The sequence below is a fragment of the Chroicocephalus ridibundus genome, chromosome 1 (assembly GCF_963924245.1).
Source record: "Chroicocephalus ridibundus chromosome 1, bChrRid1.1, whole genome shotgun sequence".
NCBI lineage: Eukaryota > Metazoa > Chordata > Aves > Charadriiformes > Laridae > Chroicocephalus > Chroicocephalus ridibundus.
Window position 1 is genome coordinate 212,836,629 of NC_086284.1, and position 12,828 is coordinate 212,849,456.

A 12,828-nucleotide genomic window follows, 5' to 3' on the forward strand; every position below is an offset into this window, starting at 1 on the left:
ATTCTATTCTATTCTATTCTATTCTATTCTATTCTATTCTATTCTATTCTATTCTATTCTTTTTACGCAGTATGTGTTTCCTTTCCCCTGGAGGTGCCTAGATTGTTGACATTTGGTGGTGTACGATGGGTGACTCCTCATAGAGTGGCCCCTTACTGAGCTGGGGCTGGCTGTTGTTTCTTACTGGCGTAATGTTAATGCTTTGAAGAGGCCCCTCACAGTAAGGCCATTGCATGCGGCTTGTTAGTCTGGACCATAACCTGAACATGTTTTCCTGCCAGTATTTTCTTCCAGCTTCCCATGACAGCCTATTTAAGCCATGTCCTCACTGTGTCTTGGTCCAAAGCTCGTTGCAGATTTGGAAAGGCCCCTCCTGGCTTACTTTAAATGCTAGAGATGGTCTTCAGCCTTTGGGTTTTACACTTTATTATGTTGGCATTTCTGAAGGTTTCTTATTGTATGCGGTAATTCAGTGACTCCATATATAGTTTGTCTAAGAGGGAAAAATGTCCATGGCAAAGCAGAGAAAATAACAAACAGGAAGCAATGCCAGAATTGCACCCACTTAAGAATGTAAAAAGTGCAAAACTGTAGTAGTGAATGCCGTGCCAGATTGCTTCTATTCTTGTAAAATAATACAAGTTTGCTGTGCAGGCTTGTTTCCTGCCACAGCAAAAGGACTTTTTCCTTCTCTGAGCTTTAAAGAAGTACTAGATCATTACTAACTCCTTTGTCCCCGTCCAGTCCAAGATTCATGCTGCAAGAAGCCTGAGTGAGATTGCAATTGACCTGACCGAAACTGGAACGCTCAAGACGTCGAAGCTGGCCAACATGGGGAGTAAAGGCAAAATTATCAGCGGCAGCAGCGGGAGTCTTCTGTCGTCGGGTAGGTCCTTTATCCTGTAACTGGAGAGAATATGGTGGGAAGGGTCATGGCCGTGGTTTAGTGGGGAGCAGACAGAAGCTGCACTGCAGAAGTGAAAATCACTTCCCTTTAGCCTTTCTGCCTGTCCCGGTGTCAGTCCATCTCTCAGCCATTGCCCCACAAACAGCACAGGCAGCAGCTTCCTTCTCTCTCATTGCCGCTGCTCGTTTCCTTTTTGGCCCCAGGATGTCATCTCCAACCTCTCACTTTCCAGCTGAGACCTGGTCTCTCTTCACAGTTTCTACAATAAGCACCCCTTGGCACCTAGCTAATCCCTAGGCAGATGCATTTGTGAAGGAGCCCCCAACAAGCAGTGAGGAAGCAGTCAGCCACTGCAGCTCACTAGGGAAACTGAGGCTGGGAAGTGGTGAGGTACCTCAGCAGTGTTGAGGCAGGATGGTTTCTTTATAGAGTGCACACCTACCTTGCCTCTCTGTTGCTGGAACTTGGCTGGTACCCCAGGCTCAATAGAGCTATTGCTAGCACTCTACCAAGCTAGTGCCAGGGACCTAGAGGTTTCTTTTTGTGGCTTAGAGCAACTTGCTGTATGAGGAAGACATAATCTGTGAAAGAAACCCAAGAGAAGTTGATACAGAGGAGAACTAGAGCATGAGAAGAGAAGGACCAGGGAGGGAGAGTCAGGAGGTTGTCTGTACTTCTTTGATACTCTTCTGTCAGTCTGAACAGGGCAAGCTGTGTGTAAAACAGTGCTAAGTGTCACTCCAGGAGCAGAGCAGTGATTCACAGTTTGCAAACAGCTTGAAGCTGCTCAGGTGAGAAGCTCTTCAGGAGGGCAAGGTTGCTGGTATCACCATAATTAACGGTTCCAGTCAATTAAATGTCCTTTGTTAAGCATCACATCAAGTTATCAAACCTGATTGTGTTGAGGTGTGTGACACCAGAGAATAACCTTCTCATGCTTGACAAGGGAAGAGTCTATCTAAGAGCACAAGTGCTTTAAAACTGAATCCACACTGGTGTAGTAGATCAGCTTTGCATGACTGTATCTTTCATGTCTCTTAAAAGCCACTCTTTCCTGCTTGGAAAAGGTCCAGCAAGGGGTTAAAATTTGCAATGCTTACAGAGCTCCAGAGCAGCCTGCTGTGCAATTCCTTGCCTTGCCTGCAAACAGAGATGCCTTTCTGTTCCGTAGGTCTTCTTGATGCAGTGTACAATCCACCGTCTGTGCCTCCCATCGCTTAGGGAGTTGCAGTAGCTGAGCAGCTCCCGGACTGGTGTCGGGTTGTTGGAGCTCTTTATTTGTTTGGCATTTTTTCCAGTTCTCCTGCTGGAAAGTAAATAATGTTAAGTACCCCAAGGAAGTTCTTACGGTCTTTCCAAGATCGTAGCCTCCTGGGCACCATTCCCAAGTTTGTGAGAGCTGCTTGGTAGTAATCCTGGTTTCACGTTAATAGATTTCATCTTCCTGGAAAAAAAACACGTGGGCGTCTGCTTCTGCTCTCACACTGGGAGCAAGCAGTAGCCAGGTGAAAGCCAGCAGAAAATCAGGCCCAGAAAAGCTTTTCTAGGGCCAGCACCTATCAGGGTTATGTGGATGGAAATCCCAAACTGTGAGCTGCCCATGCTTTTATTTTTTGTATATTTTTGCTCCCTGCTCTTCTATCTGAGTGTGGGGTTTGCAGACTTAGCTGAATTGCACTGGTGACTAGACCCATGCAGTGTTCATTGACCAGGTGAGTCATTTCTTCGGTCCTGGGTAGGTGGATCTGTCTGCCTGGACACCTGTGTAGGACTGTGTGAACCTCTGTTTTGGTCAAGGTGCCGCTGTTGGGCCAGGCAAGCATGACTCCCTCCAGGTTCCTGTGCTCTGAAGCTGTCTTTTAGGTCCTATCAGCTGTGAGAACAGGGCTCTCCCCAAAATGTTAAGGAGATCTGTGGGGTTTGCTGCTGTTGTGTGCCTCCCAGCAGCTACAAGGAAGTATAGAGAGAAGGCATCTGACAGAGGAGGACAGATACCAGGGAACTGGAGGTCCTGGGTTGTTTCCACATAGTCACCCAGACCCCTCTGCTCCAGAGACCCTTCTCTTGAGCCTGGCTGGCAGAGGTGACCCAGCCCTGTCCCACTGGACGGGAGGGGGCATTCATTGCCTGCCCCACTGGGCACAGTCACTGGCTCCATCCCAGCCTTTGCTTTTCCTCCCATTGTGCCAAAGATTATAGGCCCACAATCACAACAATGATGGGTTATCGCTGTACAGCCTGCGCACAGGAGAGAATAAGTGTAAATGATTAAGTGGCCACAGTGGATTTCCAGGCTATAAATACCCCGAGTGACTCGAAATCACAAAGGCAGGACTGAATCTCTGTTTGCTCCCACTTCCCTACTGTTCTCAGTTCTTTTTTTCCTGGAAATTACTTGTAGCCATTTCCTCTCCCCATCTCACACCTCCTCCCTGAAGGGACTGTCAGCACCACAAGGAGCATGCCGAAGCTGGCATGTCTTCCCTGGGTTTGCAGCAAGACTGCAAGGAAATATTTGTTGTTGCTTCCAGCTGTCACACTGTCTGGCGAAGATCCTGCTGTGCAGTGCGAGGCAGTCGCTGCCCCACATCACGTGCAGTCTCAAGACACAGCAGAGGCGAGATGGAGTCTTATGCTGGGACAGTGACTTCCCCATGGTCACAGCAATTCAAAGCCAAAGCCTAAGCTCCTCTGTGTTTCCCAGGCCCTCAGTCTCAGTCTGTGTCCACGGCAGAGTTGCAACTTTGATACCTGACGCTACCAAGTCCCCTTCTGACAAGCTCACTCTTTAACTCTTGTTCTCATTTTGACTCCGAAGGGCCCCCCCAAAACCGTGGGCTGCTGTGATTTAACTCAGAAATCTTCTGCTCAGGATCTCTGAGCCATCCCTGGACACCTGGCACAAGATTTGCCCGTGAATAAAAGCTCTGCTTTCAAACTGGCATGAACCCTAATCAGAGCCAGTAGAGATAATTATCGGAATGAAATCAAGTTAGGTCTAAGGTGGATTTTTCCTTTGGAGTAGTCTGTGCCATAAGAGCTCTGCGGGGCTCCTAGCTAGTGAGGAGCCCTGTTACTGACGGGGTATTGTTGGACTAAACCCCAGACTGCCTTCTTCATCTCAGTGGGCAGAGGAGACACCACAGAGGAGCACCTCTGCTTTACCTCTGCAGACGTGTTTGAGGAGCCTCCAGCCCTGTGAGACCCGTTCCTTCATCAGCGGTGGAGGTTTCCTGTGCAGAGGCCTGTTTATGTTTGAAAATGCCACGACAGAGCCCAGCCAGCCGGTTCCCTGGCCCCCACCGCTCCATCTGGCAGGGCGGTATCCCAGCTGGATCGCCCTGGTGGGTGTCAGAGCAGATAAACAGCACCCACACAGCCTCCGGCATGGCCCGTGAGCACGGGGGCTCATGAAGACGTAGTCGCCCACAGGATATCTGAGCGCATCCTGTGCGGAGCAGCTCCAGCTGGGCTCCCGCACGCCGCAGAGGATATCCTATTTGTCTGGCAGAGACAAGAGATAGCGGCTGTCTGAGATTGTTGGCTGTTGTGCACTGACATCCTGGCGCGGTGAGTCAGCCCAGGCTCTGGCACGGAGCAAGTGTGGGGGGACCTCCCCTCCGTGCTCGGGGGACAGCCTTCCCCGCGGACCTCGACCAAACACCAGCGAGCTGGAGCCAGCAGCCGGATGTAGAGTGAAGGTTTTGCCATATTTAGATGTGTTTTTCCTGGAGTAGGACACTCACAAAACAAGAAAGAGAAGAGATGCCTGCCTGGATGCTCTTACCTCACTGCTGCTCAGCCGCCGTGTTGCATCTCTTTTCCCTCACAGAAGCTAGCATCAAGCCTTGGCTCCCTCTGCTCTTCACCATCCCGTCTATCCTCCCTGCTTATTTTCATCTTTCTCATTTATCCCTTTTCCAAGCTGACTCCACTCTGTTAAAATAGGTGGAGGAAATGGGGACAGTGAGTCACTGGGAGGGCTTTCCACTTCAAAATGGTGTGTCACATTGCTGGTCTCATCTCTTTGACAAGCTTTAAAATAAATCTTGTCTTGGAGCTGACACCTTGCAGCCAAGAGTCCCCGCAGAGGCACAGCACATCGCCTTGATCAGATCCTTTGGGGGTGGGACTGACTTGCTTCATGTCCCCATGACCATCACCAAGACTGTCCTGATCTCACCAGAACTGGAGCAATCAGAAACCAGCCCATTAGCACTGGGTGAAGAAGCTCAGTCATGAATTCTGCTGGAGGATTGAGTTTGGCAGGGAGGAGCGTGCTCTCCCCCCGTGTTTCACAGCTCTTGTTCTCGTGAATGTGAGTGGATGGAGAAATCGTCCAGAGAGGACAAGTAGGTATCGGAAGATGAGTAGTGTATCCACAAACTAACAGGATATTAAGTGGGTGTTCAGGTCACCAAGACCTGCGTCCCATCCTGTACACTAAGTGGAAAGGGCATGTACGATTTCCTTGGCTTCCAAATTAAACCAGCAGCATCAGCTATAAAAACAGCCCCCAATTCAGCAGGTTCCTGGTGCCCACCAAAGAGAAGGCCCTGTGCTTGGTACCTGGTGTCTTTTCACAACCGTTTTGCTTTTTAGGGATATCAAATGGTTCTGCAAAAGCGTGTATTAAAATGCAGAGTTTGGTAAATCTTTGCACAGCAAATGGGAAGGAAGCTAAATAATAATTTTCACAGAAAGGTTCAAAAGCCATACAGGGAAATTACGTATTTCAGCAACATTTCTCCTGTTTACTGCATTAGGAATTATCCCTTATTGTGGGAGATAAAATATCTGAGAAAGCCTCCCAGTCAACCGTTTCTTTTGCAGCACGAGTCTCTTGTGTTAGGAATGATCTTTCAGGACTGATTTTTCTCTGTTGATGATCCCCTTTGGAAGGCAATGGGCAGCCCTGGCTCAGTGAGCATCATATTTAATAAGGCCGATTTAAGGTAGTATCTGCTTGATTGGTTTGGTTTGTGCTGGTCTTTGATTATTTCTTTGGTTGTTTTTATGGTCTTTTGATTTGTTATGACATTTTTGGGTCAATTGCCGCTGGGTTTAGAAGCAGGTCTGTGGTCACAGCCTTGCTCAAGGCTGGATTAATACATATTTATAAATAAAGAGCCTCTAATGGAAGCTATGGGCACCCCAGCGATACAAAGCACTGTTCTTTGCTCCTTTACAAGCATCTCACATGGGTGTGATTCTCTTAACTGATCAATCACCCATGAGAACAAGCAGAGAATCCAACCCATAAATATCTAATAATGCACACCAAAATAGTTCAGCTTTTAAATAAAATTTCGAAAAACAAAAACAAAAAACCACCACCAACTAGAACAGAACAGTTTTTGAAGGAGAAGCTTCAGGAAGATCTGAAGAAATGAGTAAGTCCTTCAGTATGCCCAAGTCAGGTATAGTCAAGCTAAAAAAATTCAGCATCACGACCCATGAGCCCTGTCCTTTGAACCCTCGCTACGCTGGAAGAGTTTGTGATACAAAGACACACTTGGTTAATTTGAACTGGTTCATGAGTGTCAAGGAGTGGTTGACTTTAGTTTCAGCAGTAATCCCATTGCTCAACTCAGAATGTGACAATGCACTTCCACATCTCCCTCAATTCCTTTGCTTTCTGGGAGGGGTGAAAAAGATGGTGAAATGTGCACTCAGTGGTCACTGCCACTGACCGCGTCAGTGTTGAGACGAGCGTGGTTCTCACACAGGGTAAGCACAGCTGGAGCAGATGCCGTGAACTGTCTGTGCTTGATTTGGGTCTGGACTAGCTCAGCCAGAAGCCATCCGTTTCCTTCTTGTCGACACACCCCGAATCAGCGCAGGCGCCTGGCCAGAGTTTAGGCTATTCGTATGCTTTTAAATGTTTCAGCATCTATGAGGCTGCTGTGGCAACCCACAGTGCAAAAACGAATAGGTTTTAAAAATAAATCCGAAGCTGGTGTGGAGGTAGGGAGCAGAGAGAGGAAGGAAAGGGGAAGTGCAGTTGAAAGGAAAACGTATGTCATTAAAGTTGTCCCAAAAGAAAAAAAAAAGGGGGGTTGAAACATCTGCTGGAATCATGAGCAGCTTTTTACCGGTACTCAGCAGTTTGTTGGCAATTCAGTGAAGAAATTCAGCGGTTCAGCTTTCGCTAGTAACTGCTCACCAGGGTTACTACTGAGAATTACTAAATGCTGGAGAGGGCTCTCCCTGCCAGTGCAAATACAAAGCTCCTCTAGAAGGTCCTGTCAAGTTCCTGCAGCACAGATGTGTTTGCAGGATTGAGTTTTGTTGCCCTGAGGGCAAACCCAAATGAAATAAGGATGACTACAGCAACTAAACAAACATCTTACCATGAGGTTGTCCTTCTTTGTCTGATGCTGCTCAACCTGGCTGACTTTTAGAGAGCCTTCTTTCCACCTCCCCCACTCCAGGACAGCCCAATAAAAGGTGTAACAAAGCGGGGTGGTGTTTTGCAGAATAAGTGCCCGCTGCCTTCCTGTATGAAAACTGCAGAAAATAGTGATGGGAAAGATCTGTGAGATTGTCTGCTCCCCCTGGGCCAATGAAGAACTGTTTCATGGCATGGGTAGCCTCCATCCTTTTTCAGTTTAGCTTTAACGGTCTGCTGGAATAGTAGCAATGAAAGATGAAGCTGAAAGCGCAAATTTCACTCTGTTCTGGTGCCAAAACAAAGAGCTGTTCCCAGGTTCCTTCCAGAGCTCTGTGAAATGGCAGCAATGTTTTCAACATCCTTGGGCTGAGTGTCTTCACTGTACACTTGGAGGCCGAGCTGCAAATGTATCTAGAAGTCCCCCTTCACCCCCATCGTACAGTGCACAGTAAACTCCGTGTAGAATCCTGTTGTACCTGACTCCTGCAGATAATAAAGGTCTGCTTTCTCCGTGCCATTGCTCTAGAGGGGCAGGGGAGCCCCCAGAGTCACCCTAGGACAGTGGATGCTAAGACCACTGAGGAACCACTGTGAAGTAGGAGGAGCCCCCTTGAAAGCATTGCTGAGTCAAAGGCTTCTCGGCAGGTGTAAACCTACAGTGAACTAAATACCCCCCAAGAAGCCCCTACAAAGCACTGGGCATAATCCAGCTGGTGGATTGCAGCTGGTTCCAGTTTAAGTGAATTAAAGAATCCCGTTGCCAGTCCAAAAGAGTGTGGGTCTCGCAGGGTCTTGTGTCATATCTGCCACCCTGTGGAAGACATCTCAGCTGCCTTAGATCACCTGGACACTTCTGTTGAGGCAACAGCACCCCTGAGCCACAACAGCCCTGCCCGTTCAGCTGGCTCAAGACCCACTATGGAGTTTATTAAAAAGGGATCAGATACAGACTTAGGCTGAGCTCTAGAGCTGTGTGTGGGGCAGAGCTTTAGCGTGTGTGGAGCTGTGGTTCTCAGTGGTGTCTGTAGACAGACATGGGATGCTACCACTGAATCCACCACAGATACTAGAACTCAGCTTTCTGTAAACCTGAGGTGGATGCTTTGAACCACAGCTGTATCTGAACAAGAGACTGATATGAATGAAAAGCATGTGGAGATGGCGTTTGCCCCTTCTTGAGCTTGCTTTTCACCTCATAGTACCACCATAACCTTTATACTCTGTGATGAAAGGATGCACTCGGTTTATGCAAACAAGGGGATCAGAGCAAAGTAGTGACTTCATTATAGACTCATCCCTGAGCCTAGAGGTGCATTAATGAGGGCGAATACTAAGCACATCCTGAAAAATCAGCTGCTCAAGTTGGGGACCCAAAAATGTGTGTAACCAAAGTTGACCCCTCTTTGAGATGCTAGATCTTGGATAGCAATTGATGCACCATCCCAAAACAAAATAAAATCAGGAACACCATTGATAAGGTCCCCTAAAGAGCTGAAGTTAGAAATCCTGTCATGACATCTGAGAAGCAAAGTCTGACTTAATGCACGGACTTACTTCAGTGGAAGTTGTGGGGTAATTCCCACTTGAAAAGTCAACCCATTTGGACATCCAATTTAAATATTTTGACCTACGTCTTCACAAGAAACAGCTACTATCCCAGAAGGACCTATGAGTTACTGTTGTTTTGGTGTGTTTTACAGGAATCTTGCTAGGTAATTTTGTTCCATTACAGTTTTTCATAAAATAGGCACTGTAAGTGGATTGAATTAAATGTTTGCTACTAGGATAATTGCAGTTCTTAAGAAGTCGGCTGTATTGTCAAATGGTTTCTCCTAGGCTTAATTTCCCAAAAATGCATCCCCAGGGCTTTGCAAACTGTACTGTTATTTGCCATTGGGAACTTTCATGGGAATGGTATGTCTTTTTTTTTCCTAGGATCTTTACATGAATAATTTTGTTGCTTTTATTTTTCTGGATAATGATTGCAAATGTCTTTGTGTGCCCCACTGTCCAATCTCTGTCTGTTAGCTTAAACATTAAAAATTTGCCGTAAACAAACATGACTGGGTAACACCTGCTTCATGTCATAGTCTCATTTCTTTTTGGAAGGACTGCATCCAGGCTTTGGTAAAATTACAAGCACTCCAGATGTGTATTCTGCTGTCAGCTGGCCTAGTGAAATCATTGTTTATTGATAGGTTCCCAAGAGTCAGATAGTTCTCAGTCTGCCAAGAAAGACATGCTGGCTGCACTGAAATCCAGGCAAGAAGCTTTGGAAGAGACACTGCGCCAACGCTTGGAAGAACTAAAGAAACTGTGTCTCCGAGAAGCGGTAAGCAATGGACATTTTATAACCCCTAACACTTTATTGCTTGCATTGTTATAGCGTGCTCCGTGTTTGGAGGTGGTGTGGAGTCAGGAGAAGAAATTCCTTCCATAGTCACCTCTTGCAACACCCATTGTGTAAAGACCTCAGGAAGGTCCAGCTCCAGATTGCAATGTCATAGGACATTTCCCCCTCAGAGAAGGGGACTCCACGTCAGCTTGGTACCCAGTTGGTTTGGGGCTAGGAGCGTGCACAGCATCCCTGTCTGCTGTTTGAAATTGTGTTTATGAAGCATTCAGCCAGGCTTCTTATTGTCTTTGGTGGGAATATGCACCTACCTAGATGGCATACGAAGGTTGTCCTGTATACAGGTAATCACCTCTCAAATGCTTTTGACTTCATTAGCAAAAAAAACCCCAGGCCGATACACTTTTTTTCTTGGAGCAAGCCTGATCTTACGTCCTGTTCTTCCCCCAGCACATTCGTACATACAGCACATAAGGTCTCATCTGCTCCATGTAGTCTCCCTTCATCCAGTAAGGTCTAGTACTGCTGGAGAGCAATGGCAGTGTGGTGGCAGACCTTGTGAAGAGAAACCATTGTGGCCATCCCAGGACATGCAGGACAGCTCAGGAACTCATCTTATAACCTACTCACTCACCTGCCTGTTCATTCTTGGAGTACACAGGAGGCCAGTTTAGAGATCAGTTTAATGGTTGGGGAAATCACAACCCTGCTGCAGATGTGTGTGGAGGTTAGCAGCAGCGTACACCTGGGTCATTCAGCAATCCTCCTTTGCTTACCAGGCCTGAAAATCTGAATTTAACAACAAATCGTGATGTGTAACGCAACAGGAAGCAGGCTGCGGACAGTGGGAGATCTTGCAGTTGTTGTGTAATATTTGATGTGTATCTCGCCTTTGACAAAAATAGGGGAAATAGGTCACTGATTCAGCTGTCATTGCACTTTGTTTCAATTAGTCTATAGTTTTAATGCCAACAAGTATAAATTGTGGAAAATACCTCTTAACAAAGAAAGTCAGCAGAAATCTCTGCTGCACCGGTGCTCATCCTTTACTCCACACAAGCAATCCTTTCCCACCTGGGAAGTCCTGGTTGACTTCCTCAAATGACTTGTGCTGATAAAGGTCACAGGACCAGATCCAGTCTCGTAAGTCCATCGAACACAGAGCTGAGATCATCTGCAGGAAGCAGTCACAAGCTCTTCCAGGGCTGATGGAGAAGGTCTGGAGCGCTCTACTTGCCCTGGAGGAATTTACCACCCGTAAGCTAACACTGCCTGACTGCCTATGACTAATGCCCTGCAGCAGCACACATGCAGAGGAAGATGTGCCTGTGCCACAGTTGCAGGAGCTCACAGCCCAGTGCCTTCGCTTTAACTCCAGCCCCGTCTGCAGTGCAGCCTCAGGCACTGCACGAGCAACTGGGATGCAGGCAAAAGCTCCCGCTGTGGCATGGAGCCAGTAGTAAGGAGCAATATCTCCTTAACGTGCTGCTGCAAGGCTGGCCAAGTCCATCTGTCAACACCTTAAGAGCTGGTAGAAAGTGTTCGTGCTTTCTGTAGATGATCCGAGAGAGGCAGTTGATGGACACTTGGAATCTGAGCCCATGTTGCAACCCTACAGCTCATCCATCAGCAACCTGCAGTTGGAAGTATTTCCTCTCAGGCTGCCCTTCGTCCTTTCTGCTTTGGCATAGGAATAGTCAAAACAGAAGGTGAAGGCAAACCAGGAGATAAAAAAGGGTTAAAAGTGGGGACATAATCAAATAAGCATGGCCAGAGCCATTCACAACAGTGGCATCAGGTTACTTCAGGCCATCACTACTCCAGTTACTTATTAATTTAGATTACATTTCAGGACTGTGCCTGTGAATACTTTTCAGCTTATGGAAGCAGCATGGTAGCACACATTAATTTTGTTCTACTCCAATCTTGGGCATTTTACAGATGATATTAACTCTTTCCCCACCACCCTGCTTCATATTAAATTACGGAATAATAAAGAAAATACCCTCGTTTCCCTCGGGAAAGGATACAGGAGTCTGTGTCTGCATGCAGTGCTTAGAGCCACATCACACTAGAAGGAACGCATTGCAGAAGAACAGCTGAAATAACCCCACGGGGCTGGAGGGACAACACGGAATGGGACTCGTGAGACATTGCAACAGTGCCTCTCGCAAAAGGGGGCTGTGCACGTCAGCACAGAGCTGTGCTGCAGAACCCATTTTGCTGGGAACTGCTTAAAGGAAAGATTTGAAAAGGCCAGGTCCTTGTTTCCTAGTGACCTGAAAAGAGCAGAAAGAAAAACCCCATTAGGGAGCCGGGGAGAGGCCAGGGCAGGCAGGGGCCCGAGCTGCGCGCTCCCATTAAGGTCAGCTGCTGTTCTTTGGGATTCAGATGATTTAGGTTACTCTGCCAGCTGAATCCTCTCAAGGCTGATGCTAAAGAACACAAAAGCCTTTTGTCCTTCGTGGGGAGACTTCTGAGTACAAGGAGTTGGGCTGTGCTCATAGTGCCTTTTTCTGTAGGCATTTGAATGCCTTCAGTTCAGATATGTGTGGCTGTATTGTGTAGTCCAGAGGAAAAAACCCACAGCATTAACATCAGTAGTGGCGCTCGCTGTTTCCTGTGTTCCAGATATTCCTCCGTTCTGTGGGGTTTGCTTCGGATTTTGACTAAGTCTTTGCAAATAGCCCCATTACCCTATGATTCTATGATTCTATGATTATTCTGACAAAGCCTCGTCTAATATTGCTCCGAAGCTGTTCATGACATCACTGGGGTTTGGAAGGGGTTCTGATACATGAACTGTTATCAGACAGGTAACGAGGTACCAGGCACGGCTTTTAGTGACCATTTTCACTGCATTCCTCTCAGACACATCATGAATCAGGTGGGAATGTTTTTCTGTGCAGGTCATAACCTGCGCGGCTGTTGCCAGTGGGGCTTTCTGACTCAGCAGACCTGCATCCTGCAGGAAGGCTCTCGGATCTGCTCACCCCCCCTCTCAGAAGTAGCACAGCAGATAAAACCTCTTCTTTCCCGCTCACCCCGCAGCAGCGATGAAAGCATGCGTGCTGCAGTCTGTTCAGCCTCAGGCCCCAACGCCCTAGGGATGGGCACCACCTACAGACCTACCCTGGGCAGGCCACAAAAATCTGTATTCATGCACAAGGCTAA

The 12,828-nt window shown here is 47.5% G+C and overlaps 1 protein-coding gene across 7 annotated transcripts in view; it reads left to right on the forward strand.

The window, feature by feature from the left end:
• FRMD4A (FERM domain containing 4A) overlaps positions 1–12,828 on the forward strand; it is a 390,969-nt gene that overhangs the window by 358,756 nt on the left and 19,385 nt on the right. For all 7 annotated transcript variants that reach the window (XR_010069575.1, XM_063323590.1, XM_063323591.1 and 4 more), the window contains 2 exons: positions 745–886; positions 9,500–9,633. Coding sequence is in view for 6 of the 7 variants with exons in the window: in XM_063323590.1 (XP_063179660.1) it covers positions 745–886; positions 9,500–9,633 (276 nt within the window). In the remaining variant the exon portion in view is untranslated. The remainder of the gene's footprint in view (positions 1–744; positions 887–9,499; positions 9,634–12,828) is intronic.